Source organism: Macrotis lagotis, chromosome X, assembly GCF_037893015.1.
Source record: "Macrotis lagotis isolate mMagLag1 chromosome X, bilby.v1.9.chrom.fasta, whole genome shotgun sequence".
In the NCBI taxonomy this organism is placed as follows: domain Eukaryota; kingdom Metazoa; phylum Chordata; class Mammalia; order Peramelemorphia; family Peramelidae; genus Macrotis; species Macrotis lagotis.
This window is the reverse complement of record NC_133666.1, coordinates 218,390,895-218,406,797: the sequence shown is the minus strand read 5'-3', so window position 1 is coordinate 218,406,797 and position 15,903 is coordinate 218,390,895. Positions and strand designations below refer to the sequence as shown.

At 32.4% G+C, this 15,903-nt stretch overlaps 1 protein-coding gene across 4 annotated transcripts in view; it reads right to left on the bottom strand.

Annotated features, from left to right (window-relative positions):
- The window catches only part of SKIC3 (SKI3 subunit of superkiller complex), a 110,152-nt gene that overhangs the window by 63,879 nt on the left and 30,370 nt on the right, over nucleotides 1–15,903 (bottom strand). For all 4 annotated transcript variants that reach the window (XM_074201313.1, XM_074201309.1, XM_074201312.1 and 1 more), the window contains 9 exons: nucleotides 12,596–12,694; nucleotides 12,379–12,487; nucleotides 6,432–6,572; nucleotides 4,523–4,624; nucleotides 2,955–3,094; nucleotides 2,143–2,229; nucleotides 1,953–2,056; nucleotides 1,409–1,535; nucleotides 159–338 (listed from right to left, as the gene is read on the bottom strand). In XM_074201313.1, coding sequence (XP_074057414.1) covers nucleotides 159–338; nucleotides 1,409–1,535; nucleotides 1,953–2,056; nucleotides 2,143–2,229; nucleotides 2,955–3,094; nucleotides 4,523–4,624; nucleotides 6,432–6,572; nucleotides 12,379–12,487; nucleotides 12,596–12,694 — 1,089 coding nt within the window. The remainder of the gene's footprint in view (nucleotides 1–158; nucleotides 339–1,408; nucleotides 1,536–1,952; nucleotides 2,057–2,142; nucleotides 2,230–2,954; nucleotides 3,095–4,522; nucleotides 4,625–6,431; nucleotides 6,573–12,378; nucleotides 12,488–12,595; nucleotides 12,695–15,903) is intronic.

The window sequence follows — 15,903 nt, the reverse complement described above, 5'->3', positions numbered from 1 at the left end:
ATATACTATTAAAATAAGTAGCTACATCAAGGTCATGGTGAAAATATTCTGATGAAATGAATTTAAAGCAAAATGAAGACTTCAGCTGTTCAAATTAGGGTATGTAATTTTACCAAAAGCACTATGGGGAAAATTGTTAAAAGGCAAAGGAAACATACTGTATCTTCAAGCTCCACACTTAAGTCAACTGCAGCAGCTCCAGATTCTTCATCTGTTTCATCCAGTTCAAAAGCTTTTCTGTAACAACCTCGGGCTCTGCTCTTATCTCCAACTACCTCTCTGTAATAATGTCCTAAATAGCAGAAAACTTTACCCATGTATGTGTCCAATTTTGCAGCCTTTAAATAAAAAACACATAGAAATATATAAATAGTAACATATATGTAAAAGTATAATTTTAAAAATATGTGCAAAAGAGATGTCATTGAATGTAAAATAGTTGACTAAATGTCTGTTTATGAAGGACTGATTTTAAAACAATGACAATTAACACAGTAATAAGAAAAAATTACAAAAAAATTACAAAAATTAGAAAAAATTAGAAAAAGCAAAGTCAACACAATATTTGTTTTCCCATATGTAAGTTGAAAAGTTAATAATTTTAAAAGTTATAAAATCATGAAAACAAAGGAGGAAAGTAGAAAAATGTGGAACTTAAAAGCTTGTGAAAAAATTAATACTTTATTGTAACTGGAAAATGAAATAAAATTTTTTTTAAAGGGGGAAAGAAATAATAGATTGCACTGTTTCTTAGTGTTAACAAGCTATCTAGAAGGATTTGATTTTAACTGAAAAAAAATTAAGGAATTCAATAGGACAGCAGAAAGATCATTAGGAGAGGAATAAAGAGTCTCAGCTTGGGCCCCAACTAGTTGTGTAACCATGAGCAAGTTAATATCTCTCAGGGTCTAAGCTTCCCATCTCTAAAATGAGAGCATAGATACCATCTCCAAAAACCTCAAGTGTTATAATTCTGTTGTTCTAAGTCAATTAGATTAGTGCAGCAATATGATAATAGAGGAGACATTCTAAAAGCTACATTTTTAGGGAGAAAAAAAATTCATTCCCAATTTCCTTTGGTGAAATTTTTTTAAAAAGCCACTTTCGTTTCTTAATACTTAGTTTCTTCAAAAAGACTGTCATAACAAAGCATTATCAAAAAATGAAATAATTGTTCTGTTGTTTGGCTTTGCTTTACTGTGTTTTTTCTTTTTAAATCTTAGTTATGAGGGAAGGCTTGACTGGAGAAAATAGATTCAAAATTAAGTGAATATAAAGAAAGGGCATCAATTTTTTAAAAATTACTCACGAAAGATACAACATATAAAGAGTCTGTCTAATGGTTTGCAAATGATATCTGATATCAATTGGAAATTTGTATCATATAAAATGTAAGTATTTTTGTCACCTTCAAAAACTGAGTAAGTGCTTTTGTTTTGTCTTTTCTTGTATCTTCATTCATGAACCAATATGTTAATCCAAGATAGTAATAATAATCAGCAACCTCAGCGTCTCTGTCAAGAGCTCTCTGAAATCTGAGGAAAGAAAAAACTGAGGTTGTAGAATGTGTTTGGACATTACTGACTCACCATGTTAATGTTAGCATAAATCATAGAATGCCTAATAAATCTAATATATTATTTCTAAAATTAATTTATGCCAGGAAAAAATAATTGTTAAAGGGGGGGAAAATACTTTAAAAGCATGCTGATACTTTGCCACCCACTCTGCACTAGGTTATAAAGATATATGCATGATCCTTGCTTACTGAACATTTTATAACTTGATTGGACATTTAAAAAATTAAAATATAGTATTTTAATTATGTTAGAAATATATAAAATAAAATTATCCCCCAAAATGGCAAAGAATTTTAGAAAGGATCAATTTATACAAACATGGAGACTGTACAAGTTTTTAAACTGGTCCATGTGTCATTCATGAATCCCTACCCTTTCTCTGCCTCTGGGTAGTCCTTTCTGGCAAAATGAATCAGTGCCTCCAGGGCATGGACTGCAGCTAGGTTAGGGTGAGAGGAAAGAAGTTCTTCTACAATCTATAAAGAGAGATATTCTATTAATTGCATATAACAATTTCCATGGCTCTCAATTTTTAAAAATTCAATTTTAATTAAAAACTTGCCTTTGAAGTTTCATCAGTAAAACCTTTGTTTAGATAAGCAAGACCTTTGAGAACTAAAAGTTCTGGAATATTATTTGCATCTGAGACCTAGGAAATAAATTTAAATTTTAAATTTATATGTTATTTATTACTAATTTTTTTCATACAACAGCAAAATTTATTATTTAATGAAAGGATGGTAACACTAAAATACAAAAAACCCCACAAAATTATAGTGTAACAGTTTAATAGTAACTGGTTAATTCTGAGTTTCTTCCTGTTATCTCCTAAAGCATTCTTTTTAATGACTTAAAATATTTCAGAACTATACAAAAAAATTTTTCAAAATTCAAAAAATTCAATTCAATAAACATTTGTTAAGAAGTCACTAAGGGTAAAAGGCACCATATTAAGTGCTATAAAAGCAAAGTTGGCACAAGACCCATAGATCTTTATTCTAAGGAGTTGATAGTATATCATTTTATTCTTTTTAGTACATACAAAATATGTTCTTTAAACATTAAGACAGCAAAATCCCAAACTTGTTCTAAAATGTACTTAAGAAAAAACTTGTTCTATATAAAGCACATTTGTCTGGGTATTATTTACTAATTACTCACATTTATTAATACACAATTGCTGTTTTTAAACAGAAATGTCAAGTAAATGACTTGAGGAATCCAGAAACAAGACAACTGCAATCAACAGAAGTCCTAAAGCTCTGGTACTGTACTGAGAATATATACTTTTCAAGGCAAAGTTTTTAAAAAGAGAAAGAAGGAAAAACCTGATAGATGACAGCCATGTAAAGCTTAGGGAAAACCCTGTAATACCTGTTCTAGAGTGGCAATTGCTTCTTCTGAAGAGTCATGATCTGAAAGCTTTATCAAAGCCTCTGCTTTCAAACGAAGGCAGAGGTTCTTCTGATGAAGGATTCTACCAGGTACAACAAGATTTTCTAATATTTTCAGAGCTAGAAAAAGTAAAAATAAAAATGAATCATTTCTAATGTATGTTTTTAAAGTCATTGAATAAACTGAGATGTGTGTTTCAAGAGAAGCATAAATTACCAATAAAGCATACATGAAAAGTGTAGTTATTGGAGATGGAAAGCAATCGGGAATCGGGAAGCTGTGAGTTTGAATCTGGCTTCTAATACCAACTATGTAACCTTGAACAAGTTAGCTGACTCATCGAAAGAGTTGTTCAGAAGATCAAATGAAATTACATCTGTAAAACACTTTGTAAACCTTAGAGAACTTATTAACTATTAGCTAATATTAACTTTTGCTATCTGCAAAATGAAAGAACAGGACTAGATACCTCTCTAATGTAAGTTCCTCTCTAAATGTTAAGTTCCCTTACATTTCCAATACTATCATAATGTAGAGATAAAGATGAAATCTTCCCTCAATCCAATAAGAAAATACCTGAAATGATGACAAAGCTATACCAAAATACACTATATTCTTTATCAATAACTAGGCATCACAGAATAATGACAAAGATTACTAATTAGATAGCTGAGGCTTACCACACCTCCTTTCCACCCTAAATCAAAATGACTTGTACCTTAAAAGAAGACAAATGAACAAGTATAGAATTAAGATACCTATACTGGTCCAAAGACAGAGCATAGAGCATCCAGACTCACCCCCCCAATCCCTCCCTTATTTCAGCTGATGCCAATCTCTGAGTCACACCTGCTCCAAATCTCCCTAGGATTTTCCTTTGTTCTCTTGGAGCAAATAAGAATCATAAACATATTCTCCTAAGGTTCACTGACCCTATTCTCAAAAGTCTATGTGCAAAAAACCGTTCAGGAGAATCTGTCAGTCTTTACTGACACATTATGCACCTGAGAATCTACTAGATGATGGCTAAATATTTAATTTTTCTATCACAAACACTTAAAAAGCCTAAATAATTCTACATCCTAAAAAGCACAATGAAGTACTAGAAAAGCACAGAAATTATATTTCTCAAAATTGAAATTTATATCGCGCTTTCAATTTTGCAAAGTGTTTTACATAGATTATCTCAATTGTTACAAGAGCCCTATGAAGTAGGTAGGAAAGGTAATATTATCCCTACCTCAAATGAGTTAACATATAAAAAGTGCTTTACAAATCTTAAGAGGGCTATGTAAATGTTAACTATCAATAACATTACTATTTTAATTATTATTGCACTAATAAAGAAATAGGATCAAAGAATATAATAATGTTCATATATCTAAGTTAAAGAGATCAGGTTCAGAGTTGGGTCATCCTTACTCCAAGTCTATCCCTGTTATCCTTCACCATACTACCTTTTGTATAGCCCTTAAAACAAACTAGTAAAGCAACCAGTATATATCTCAATCAATTTCAGGTAACAAAAATCAAGGTAACAATCTTACCTTGATTGCAGGAGAGAATTGCTTCTTTATAATGATGCATTTTCACTTGGGTCTCTGCCAGATGATACCATCCTATTATACAGACATTGTTTTGTTTTAACCCTAAAAAAATACAATAATCATAAAATCAGGATTATTAGTGGTTGAGTTATACAGCAAGCAACTCTAGTCTATAGCAGTAACAACAGCCTTATTAATTTTAAAGCAATTTGAACCATTGCATAATAATGGTTTACACACAACACACACACACACAAAATAAACATGGATATATATGTATATATGCATATATATATATATATATATATATGTGTGTGTGTGAGAAAGCTATTATTGTCCACACACACAAATATCTATATATATCATATACATGCATATAATATATACACATATGTGTGTGTCTGTACCACAGCATTAATAGAAAAATTATTATAAAAGTAAAAGAGAATTAATTACCTTTGAGTATTCTAAGCTTGGCAAAAAAAGTCATAATTTATACAGAAGATCATAGGATCATAGGTCAAGATTAGAAGGGACTTAGTTCTAAGGGCAAATATTCCAGTGCTCCCATTTTACAGATGAGAAAAATGAGCCCCAAGTTTTGTACAAGGCCACACAAGTTCTAAGTTAAAGGAGGAAGTCTAAGCCAGGTCTTCTGACCTCAGAGATTTTATTTTTCTACTGAACAACACTGAATCCTTGAGACAACAGTGAAACCATCCAACAGTTAGTTCTAAAATATTTGTAGCACTGCTCTGTTTTCTCCTGCTGAGTTTTCCTCTGGGGCTTTCTTGACTTCTCTGACCTCCATCTATTGAAAAGGTTAAGTTGTACTACAAAAGAGAATGTTGAGGATGTTCAGCGGCTTCCAGACATTCAAAGGATATTTTTCCAAAATGATTAACTTTTATTTTTCTCTATGCAGAATAAAAAAATATCAGAAAAATATCCTGGAGAAGCAAAGGGTTGGACAAAATTCAAGTAAATGTCCAGCACTGGGTTGTATGCAGAGCAAGGCCAAACTAAGAATACAAAGACAAAATCCCTACAGTCCCTGCTTTTATTGGATAAGTTATATTACTTATCCAGTAGGAAGGCTGTATGATTGACAGAGAGAAATCATATTGGAGAAATGCACAAAAGCAGAATTTTAAAAATACTTTCAAAACCCTTTGCTTTTCTACTTTGTTCTATGAATAAAATTTAGCCAAAATGTTTTAAATGTATGAAGGAATAGTTGAGAAATTAAAGGAAAACTCAACTTCTTTTTATCCAAAAACTGAGAAAAACTAGACTCTGTCCAAAATAATTTTCCAAGTATTGTTAATTTAAATAAATTTAAGCTGATGGTTTATATAAGACTATCAAAGTTTTTATATGCATCCAGTTTTCAGATATTTCTAATATAATTATTTGTGAGAAAGTTAATAACCTAATTTTAATTTCACATATTGTGACTATTGTATTACTAGATATCCTCATTATTATGTCTGAATATACAGAACTCATAGTTTCTAGAATATGAAATTGGTTACAGAATAATCAAATGATGCTACAGCATCAATGCATCCAGATCCTGTAGTTTCATTCATCAGTGAAGATAGCTACCACCTATAACAGAGAACTACCTAAAGCTCACAATGTTAAGTGATTGACCAGGATTGGCCAGCTATGTCTATCAGAGATTGCATTTTAACAAGTCTTTTTAGCATCCTCTGATAGGTTTCCACTCTTGACTTTGCTAGTAAGATGCTTTGAAATGGTTGTCTAATTATTTCTTATAGATTTTTCTCTCTCTAAGTAGATTTTAAGTTCTTTGATGGCCAATACTAAGAACTTAAAACTGAATGAATTTCACTTTAAGATCACAATTCTTCTACTTAGTTTACTTTATGCATTATGTATTTACCTTCTGTTAAGTTTTTGGCAGCATCTTCATATTTTTTGTCTTGTAGTGCTTTTATGCCTAAGCCAATGAGGCCAGGACCACTTTCTGAGTCCTTCTCCAACAGTTGGTAACAATACTGCAGAGCTTCATCAGTGAAACTTCCTGGTATAAAGAAAAAAATGATTCATATGCTTGAAGTTTTTAGGAGCCAGGTATATATTAATTTTAAAAAGTTAAGACTGTACTCTAAAAATTAAAGAAAAATATGTTAACAAAATAAGCTTTTCTTTCACTTCAGACACATTTTCACTCCCTTCCTACCTAGAAACTAAATTCTTAAATGTTATAATGGTCAAAATTTCCAAAGAAATTTATTCTTAATTGCTTTTATTCTAAATATCAAATCTGAAATGTGAAGAACACTCTAATGTTACAAACTGACCATAAGATTTCAGGAATAGTTTATTACCTAGTAGTTTCTCTTTCTTCCTTTGAATTAGCTCCTTTATTGGATAAGTAACCCTAGTATAACAAAGTTATATTAAAAAAAGTTTTATAATCTTTTATTCTACTTTTTCAAGATGTTTAATCATGTATTTTAGACAGTATAAAATTAATTTCATGATCAATTTGGAAGAAACCTATAGAAAAGAACTATATAAATTATATAATAATCTTGGGCTATCTGCAATGGATGTATCCAGAGAAAGAATTGTAGAGGTTGAACAAAGACCAAAGATGATTACCTTCAATTTAGGAAAAAACCTGTTATCTTATTGCGTAACTTTGCTATCTCTTATACTTTATTTTTCTTCCATAAGGATATTTCTCTCATCACATTCAGCCTAGCTAGATCAATGTATACTATGGAAACAATGTAAAGACTAACAGACTGCCTTCTGTGGGGGAGTGGGGGGGGGGGGGGGAGCAAGAATAAGGGAAAAAACTGTAAAACTCAAAATAAAATCTTTCCTTAAAAAAAAATTATAAACCCAAATATATTCTCACTTTTTTTCTATCCTAAATCAAATCTTACCATCTTTCATTTCCATCCTCAGAAGTATTTAAGATTTGATAAATCATTTAATCTCAATTACTTTGGGGACAAGAGAGGAAGCATAGGAATTAAAATGAGAAAAGTAAAAACTCTTAAAAAGGAAGTGCTTTCAAAGTAAGTTATAAAATTTATATTAGATCAAGACTAAAAGTCTCGACAGAGAGATGGGCAGATCAAAGTGTATACAAACCTGTCCTCTGAGTTAGGAGGATCTGGTTCACATTCTGTACTTCTGAGACACTGGCTGTTTGACAATAGGGTGAGTCACAACCTCTGAGTACTCCAGTAAATTGCAGATAAGTTGCCAATCTGCATTGTCTAATTGCCTAAACAAGAGAAGTTCTGCTAACCAGTACTGTCCAGGACAACAAAAAACAACTTGCTAAAGCAATAATATCTGAATAAAATTTCCATTTTTCACCAAATGAAATATTTAACAAAATTTTCTTTCATAGGATTTACAACAAAATATTAAAAGAAATATACAGGAAGAAAAATTGTTAAGTAAGAAGTTTTAACTATTTCAGTCAATACTACTTTTACAAAGGCAGTGACCCAGAAGTTCCCATGTACAAAGAAAATGGTGGAAACTATAATAACTGAAGGGCAACTCTCTCCCCAATTTAAAAAACTCAAATATTCTGCAGAGGAAAATGAAAGTATGATTATTTTAATATTTATGCTAAAAATGGCAATTAATTTTAAGGGAAGTATAAAGACCAATTCATCAATTATGTTCTCCTCATGTACCAAAATGAATTCTAGGAATAGCTAGCTACTCCAGTAGCAGCAACACACAGGTCCAATCACTTCCCTAAATTTTTAATATTTATTTTTGGCATTAAGCAATATTCTCTATATTCCATTGTTGACTATTTTACTCTATGCATAAGTAATTAATTATTCTTAACTGAACTATAATATCTTTGTGGGCAAACCAAATATGTTTTACATTTTTACATGCATACATAGTACTTAAAATATTTTATACTTAATAGGTGTTCAATAAAAAGCTGTTGAAAATGATCTTTTAATCAAACTCTATACCATGTATAGAAAATAGGTTTCAGCAAGAAAGGTATATTAATATTCTCAAAGACTTCATTTACTACCAATTGACACCATTTATTATGTTGATTAGTTGTTACTAATTATCTTCAAGGAAATAAGATAAATACTATATATTTTCATTTTATAATTCCTTTTTACAGGAATTCAGATGGCTGTGACAAAAAAAATTACCTTAGACTCCAACTACTTTGAGTCAAAAACTAGCCTCAAAAGCATAGTATATAATAGACAATTATGGTTATTTAATAGGCTTTTATTTCAGAAGAAAGAGTAACTAGTTGGTGCAATGGCTAGAGCATTAGGATTGGAGTCAGAAGGACCTGGATTTAAATCTGATCTCAGACACTTAGTTTCCTCAACTGTAAAATGAGCTGGAGAAGAAAACAGAAAACTGTTCCAGTATCTTTGCCAAGAAAATTCCAAATGGAATCCTGGAAATTCAGAATTGACTGAAACAACTCAGGAACATTACAGTACAAACCACCGAGGAATGGAAAGAGCTTAATTATCCAAATCATTACAAAACATGTCTAAAGCATTGATCTTCAAACAAGGGGCCAGGAACCCACAGGTTATCCCTAAGGACTGATGATCAATCAAAAAGAGAGTAGGAAAATAGCTAACATCCCATTTCTAAACAAACATATATTGCCTTATCCCCAACATTAACTTGATTAAATTTCCAACTTTTCTTCTTCTGGACTAGCTATCTGTCCCCTCAGGGAAATTATAACCTAATCAGTATATGAACCTACAGTTAGCAGTGTGCAGATACCACTGGAAAAATTTGATACTCTCCCACCCTAATGCCTTGCAGGGGAGTTACATGAATTAAAAAAAACCCATTCTCCTTTTTATTTTGAGTGAGACAGAGTGTATCTCATAGGATAACCTGAAATGGATGGTTCACTTCAATCATGTGCATCTTTAATCCCTATTTCTGTCAAGGGCATCACCATCTTTCTAGTCCCATAGATATATAATTTTGGCATCATTTTCAGCTCCTTATTCTCATCCTACATATCCAATCAGTTGCCAAACTTCTGCATTTCTACCTCTTCAACATGTCTTACATCCTAAATTAATCTACCTACCTGAAAACTCTCCAATCTTTTAGCCCTCTTTTGATAATGTCACTACCCTAATTAATAAACTCCAGTGGCTATTGACTTTAGGATCTAATATTATTTCCCCTATATCCAGTCCTTTAGTCCTTTTTTAAGTTCCATTTTTTTCCTGTTATAATGTACATAATTATCAGCACAGTAGTAAATGTTTAAAACTTATAAATAAGGAGGAAGAGTCAAGATAGAGGAGAAACCAGGAATTTTCCTAGGCTCTCCCAGTCATCCTTCAGAAACAACATTAATCAAGCCTCTAAACTGACTCTGGAAAGACAGAACCCCCAAAGAACTAATGGAACCATTTTCCAACTTTAAGATATCTGAAAAAGACTTCAGAAAGGGTTGATCCACTGGAGTGAAGGGTAAGCATGGTCCAACACAGGGGGAGAGCAGAGCACAGCCCAGCAGGGAGCATGTGTGGGATGTAGAGAAGACTAGCCTAAGGCTCTCAGCCAGAAAAAGAGAGATCTACAGCAAAGACCCCAGATCCTAGTTCAGCAGGCCAAAAAAAATGAGACAACTAGATAGCAAAGGGGATAGAGCACCAGCTCTGCAGTCAGGAGGACCTGAGTTCAAATCCAGCCTCAGACTCTTAATAATTACCTAGCTGTATGACCTTGGGCAAACCACTTCATCCCATTGCCTTGCAAAAACCAGCAAAAAAAAAAAAAAAAGGGTTCAGTAAGACAGGACTCCAACACAGATAACACAGACCCCAGTTCTCCGGTGCAACTGTGTTGGATGTTCCAGCCCAGTGAGCAAACCTCTAGCAATCCCTAAGCAGAAGAAAAGTCAAGAGAAAAATCATGCTGAAAGAAAGCCACTTTGAGGGTAAGGAAGAGCAAAATATCATTCTCAGAAGAGAATGGCAGAAAAATACTATATGTGAAGCCCCAGAGGGGATCTCCAGTCCAAAAATACTTTATGGAAGAGTTCAAAAAGGATTTTTTTTAGCTTTTTCCAAGGCAATGGGGTGAAGTGACTGCGCCACGTAGATGCCCCCTCAAAAAGGAATTTTAAAGTCAAGAAGAAAAACTGAGAAAAAATGCAAGAGAAAGTCAACATCTTACAAAAGGAAAAAACAAAAATTTAAAAATACAATTGAGCAAATGGACAAAAGAAATCTTTAAAAAGTAAGACTGATGAAATGGAAAAGGAGATGCAAAAATTCACTGAAGAAAATATTTCCTTGAAAAATAGAATTGGAAAAGTCAAAGCTAATAAATTTGTGAGAAATCAAGAATCAGTCTAGAAAAATTAAAAAAATGAAAAAATAAAATGTTGAAAAAATGAAAAAACTGACCTGAAAATTAGATCCAGGAGAGATAATTTAATAATTATTGGACTACCTGAAAGTCATGATAAAAAATGGAGCCTAACAACATCTTTCAAGAAATCATCAAAGGGGTAGCTAGGTGGCGCAGTGGATAAAGCACTGGCCCTGGAGTCAGGAGTACCTGGGTTCAAATCCGGCCTCAGACACTTGATAATTACCTAGCTGTGTGGCCTTGGGCAAGCCACTTATCCCCAATTTGCCTTGCAAAAAAAAAAAAACAACAAACCTTAAAAACAAAAGAAAAGAAATCATCAAAGAAAATTGCCTTCATATACTAAAACCTGAGGGTAAAATAGTCATTGAAAGAATCCATCAATCACTTCCTGAAAGGGATTGCAAAATAAAAACACCAGGAAATATTGTAGCCAAATTCCAGAATTATCAGGTCAAAGAGAAAATCCTGCAGACAGTCAGAAAGCAACAATTCGGGGCAGCTGGGTGGCACAGTGGATAGAGCACCGGCCCTGGAGTCAGGAGGATCTGAGTTCAAGTTTTACCACAGACACTTTAATAATTACCTAGCTGTAGGACCTTAGGCAAGTCACTTAAACCCATTGCCTCACAAAGACAAGAATATCAACAACAACAAAAAAAGACTATGTAGAAAGCAACAATTCAAATACTAAGGAGTCAGTCAGGATTACACAGGACTCAGCAGCATCAACATTAAAGGATTGAGGGGCCTGGAATATAATTTTGGGGACAAGGAAGTTTGCATTACAATTAAGAATCAACTACTCAGCAAAATTGAGCATATTTTTTCAGGAGAAAAGTTGGGCATTCAATAAAATAGGTACTTTCAAATTTTCATGATGAAAAGACCAGAGAAAAACAGAAAATTCGATCTTCTAACATGAGACTCAAGACATATATATATATATATAAAGCTAAGCAGGGGAAAAGAAAAAGCATAAATCATGTAGAAATTTTGACTTTTTCCTCATATTTTCTATATTCCATCTTCATTATTCTAATCTATTCCACATTGATAAAAGGCCTTACTGTTCACTTTTCTTTTACCAAAATGATTTTGCTCCTTCCCTAACCTCTTCATATTGCTGTTTCTTTCCTATTTATCCTTGAAATTCTAGATTTCCACAAATTTCTCTGACCTTAAGGCTCTTATTCTATAGGGTACACACTTTCCTCTGAAGGTTAACCATACAATTCAACTGATATAGCATAAAATTCTTTGTAATAGTGTTAAACAAGCATATGCTTTCTCTCTTTAATTAGACCATGATCCCTTTAGAGTAAGAACCATGGTCAAAATTTCTATACTCATTTATGTGTTCTGTTAACCTAATCACTCTAACATAATATACAATCAATAGTGAAAACAACAAAAATTCTAAACATAAACCAAAAATTTCAACTTACCTGATTGAATTAAATGTAAGCATAGCATTTCCAATGGATAAGATACAGTAGGATAGAAGTTCATCATACCTTCACATGCCTTCTTTATCCTAGCAGTCTCATTAGGAAACTTGAAGATATAAAGACAAAATAAAACTGAATATTTATAATATATTTCTAAATAAAGTTATATTGTGACTATATAAGAATATTTTTGAAAGATATTTGAAAATCTTACTTTAGATAAACACTGAATGAAATGTCTATAAAGCGTTTCATGATCTTCACTAGGAATGTTATCTGAAGAACTCAAAGCATTTTCAAAAGCAGTGAAAAGCTAAAAAGATAAAGTTATGGACATCATTAAGGCAAACATAAGAAATGGACACTTTATAAAGTTTTTTTTAAAAAATTATAGTGTTCACTGTTTCTTAGTTCCAAGGATCTTCCCACTATATATATATATATATATATGCACATACATATACATACACATACATATGTGTATATGTATGTATATAATGTTCAAGTGTGATTCTTTTCATGAAAAATAAATGAAGGCTTTTTTTTTTTTTTAGAAGCACACCATGTTCCATCCTCCTACCTTCAGGCCTTTGTGCGTGCCAGGGAATGACTTTCTACTTGTTGCAGCCTCCCTGAATTCTCAATTTTTTTTAATGACCCCATTTGGGGTTTTCTGAGCAAAGACACTGGAGTAGTTTGCCACTTCCTTCTCCAATTCATTTTACAGATGAAGAAACTGAGGCAAACAGGCCCAGGGTCACAAAGCTATTAAGTGTCTGAGACCAGATATAAACTCAGAAAGCTTGAGTATTACTGACTCCAGACCCAGCACTCTAACCATACTACCTAGCTGACCTTTAAATTAATATGCCATTGAAGATTTTATATGCAAAAGTTCTTAGGGCAATTAGGGAGCACAGTGGAGTCAGAAGGGCCTGAGTTCAAATCCAGCCTCAGATACTTGCTAACTGTGTGACCCTAGACAAATCATTTAATCTAAATTGTCTCCCAAAACAAAACCAAAAAAAAATGCAAAAATAAAGTTCTTGTGATTAAAAATATAATCAATTCCCAATTATATGAACTATGTAATTAAAGTCTCAGATTAAAATTTAGTTCAAATTACTTAGATAAAACAAGGACAAAAACAATGAAGTTACATTTAGAGAAGCTAGCAAGTTCTCCAGTGTCCCAATTCTGTCTGCCTAATTCAAATCTTTGACGTGAACTACACTGACAACATCACCACTCAAACTAATATAAAACATCAGCCCAACTCTCTACTAAATTTTCTGCTTTTCTAGCTGATACTTTCAGGGGAGCAGAGATATCATTTATTATTGTTGAAGTGAAGTTTTAAATCACAGGTACTGGAATTTTGATTATGTATTTAGTGAAGCAAAAGTAGACTAGCAGACTGACAGTAAACAGAAATAATGAATACTCAAGGTATTGACAAAAGTAAATAAGAACATTAACATAGAATTTAAGAAATGCCAAAATGTCTTTCCACTAAACTAAATATTCTACCTGATTACAAAGAGTCTTTGTCCTCCAAGCTATCATTTCAAATCAATTAAAAAAAAAAAAGTAAAGATAGCTCTTAAGATACACTTAAGAAAAAGTGTAAAATAGTCTCTCTTCTCAAGAAGTTTACATTCTATTATGCACATAAACAAGTAAGGATGCACAAAACAGAAGATAAAATGGGGTAGAGGGAGGGGGCACTAGCAGCTAGGAGGACAAAGCTTGAATAAGAAATTAAAGCAAATCAAGAATTCCATGAGACAGAGATGAAGAAAGTATTACAAGCAAGGGTAAAGACTAATGAAAACTCAAAGTGATAACAGAATATCAGGAACGAGGAACGAGGTCAATTTTTCTGAAGCACAGAGTATATGGGGGATAATAATGTTTATGAAGCCTAAGATTTAGGTTATGAAGGTCTGTAAGTGGCAAGGAAAGAAGTTTATGTAAAGCCATAGAGTTTAGTGGAGGTTGGGGGTCACAATTTAGGACTTTGCTTTGGAGGTTTAGAGGATTTTGTGAATATACCATTTCTTGGGTTTTGCTTTTTCACAAGGAAAACTGTTTTGAAAAATTCTCATCAATGCAAAAGGTTCTACATATTTTTTTTGTTGTCTATCTCTGAAATTTCACCCACTCTATTACATGTTTGTTTAAGTATGGAATTAAAAATTGCAACTTTGGTCCAGATGTGCCTGCAACACAATTTTGCACATATCTCCTAGAATCTGAGAACTAGAAAGGACATGTAAAAGATTATGTTTCTGCTTAGTTGTGTTTTGGTTTCTGATTGCACTGCCTTCTAAAAGCAGCAGCAAGGTAAATGACCTGCACAGTAGAAAGAACTGACAGGACCAAAAGAAATGTGGTTCCTTCTGAATCAGTGGTATAACACTCAAATAGGAAAGGGGTCAACTAATTCTTACATAACGATCCCTGAGGGTCACACTTTGACTTACTTTAAAAATGTAATACTTGTTTTATTATATTTTATATTTTGTTAAAATTTTCCCTATTACATTTTAATTGGGTTCAGTTCATATTTAAGAGTGCTGTGGGTCAAATGTTTGACATTATTATTCTAAATGATTCTTCTGACTAGACTCAAACCAAAGTTCAGCATCAAAGAAAATCTTAGTGTTAAAAAAAGGTGACAGATATCATGTAACAGGATTCAGAGCTAAAAGGAATTTGGGGTCAATTAATCCAACCCTCTCATTTCACAGATAAGGAAATTGAGCCTGAAGAGGTGAAATGATTTATTGAAAATGACACTACTAACAAAGCATAGAGCCAGAATAAGAACCCAGGCCCACCAATGGTTGATCAAGTGCTTTTTCAATTATACTCCCCCTTCAATAGGTTTATAATGAAATAATTAAAAACTAAGTACTAAGAAATAATGGATAGATATGGTCTCCAATCACAGATTAATAGATTTAATCATATAATCTAGAAATAAAGAATAAAAAGCATTTATTTATCTTTTCATTTAAATTTGCATTATCCAAAAAATAGACAAAAAGATCCAGAAAAAAACACTAAGATAAGTTAATTCAAGTACAAAATTTCTTAGCCTCTAAGACATTATATCGAATCATGAATAAGATACATCTTTGGATTTATTATTTTTGAGTAAAATAATGGAAATTATGTTTCAAATGGCTTTGACTTCTTACTTCTGGATGGTTACACTGATGATTCAGTGGAAGAGCTAAGGTACAAATAAGGGACTCAAAGTCCAGAGCTTGATGTGCTAGTCCCATCCTTGTCCCAGAAACGGGGGGGGGAGTCACATAATTTCTGTTACTAAAGTGAGTTATCAACTATAAAATTCTATATGGAGACTACTATAAAACTATGTAAAATGTTAAATGAAACACATAATGCTTTCCAATATTAATTTTTTAAAATATTTTCACTTTTGAGGGCAGGGCACTAAAGGCTTAGAAAAATATCTATTATTTTATTGTTGCCCTCCCACCCCTACAACAA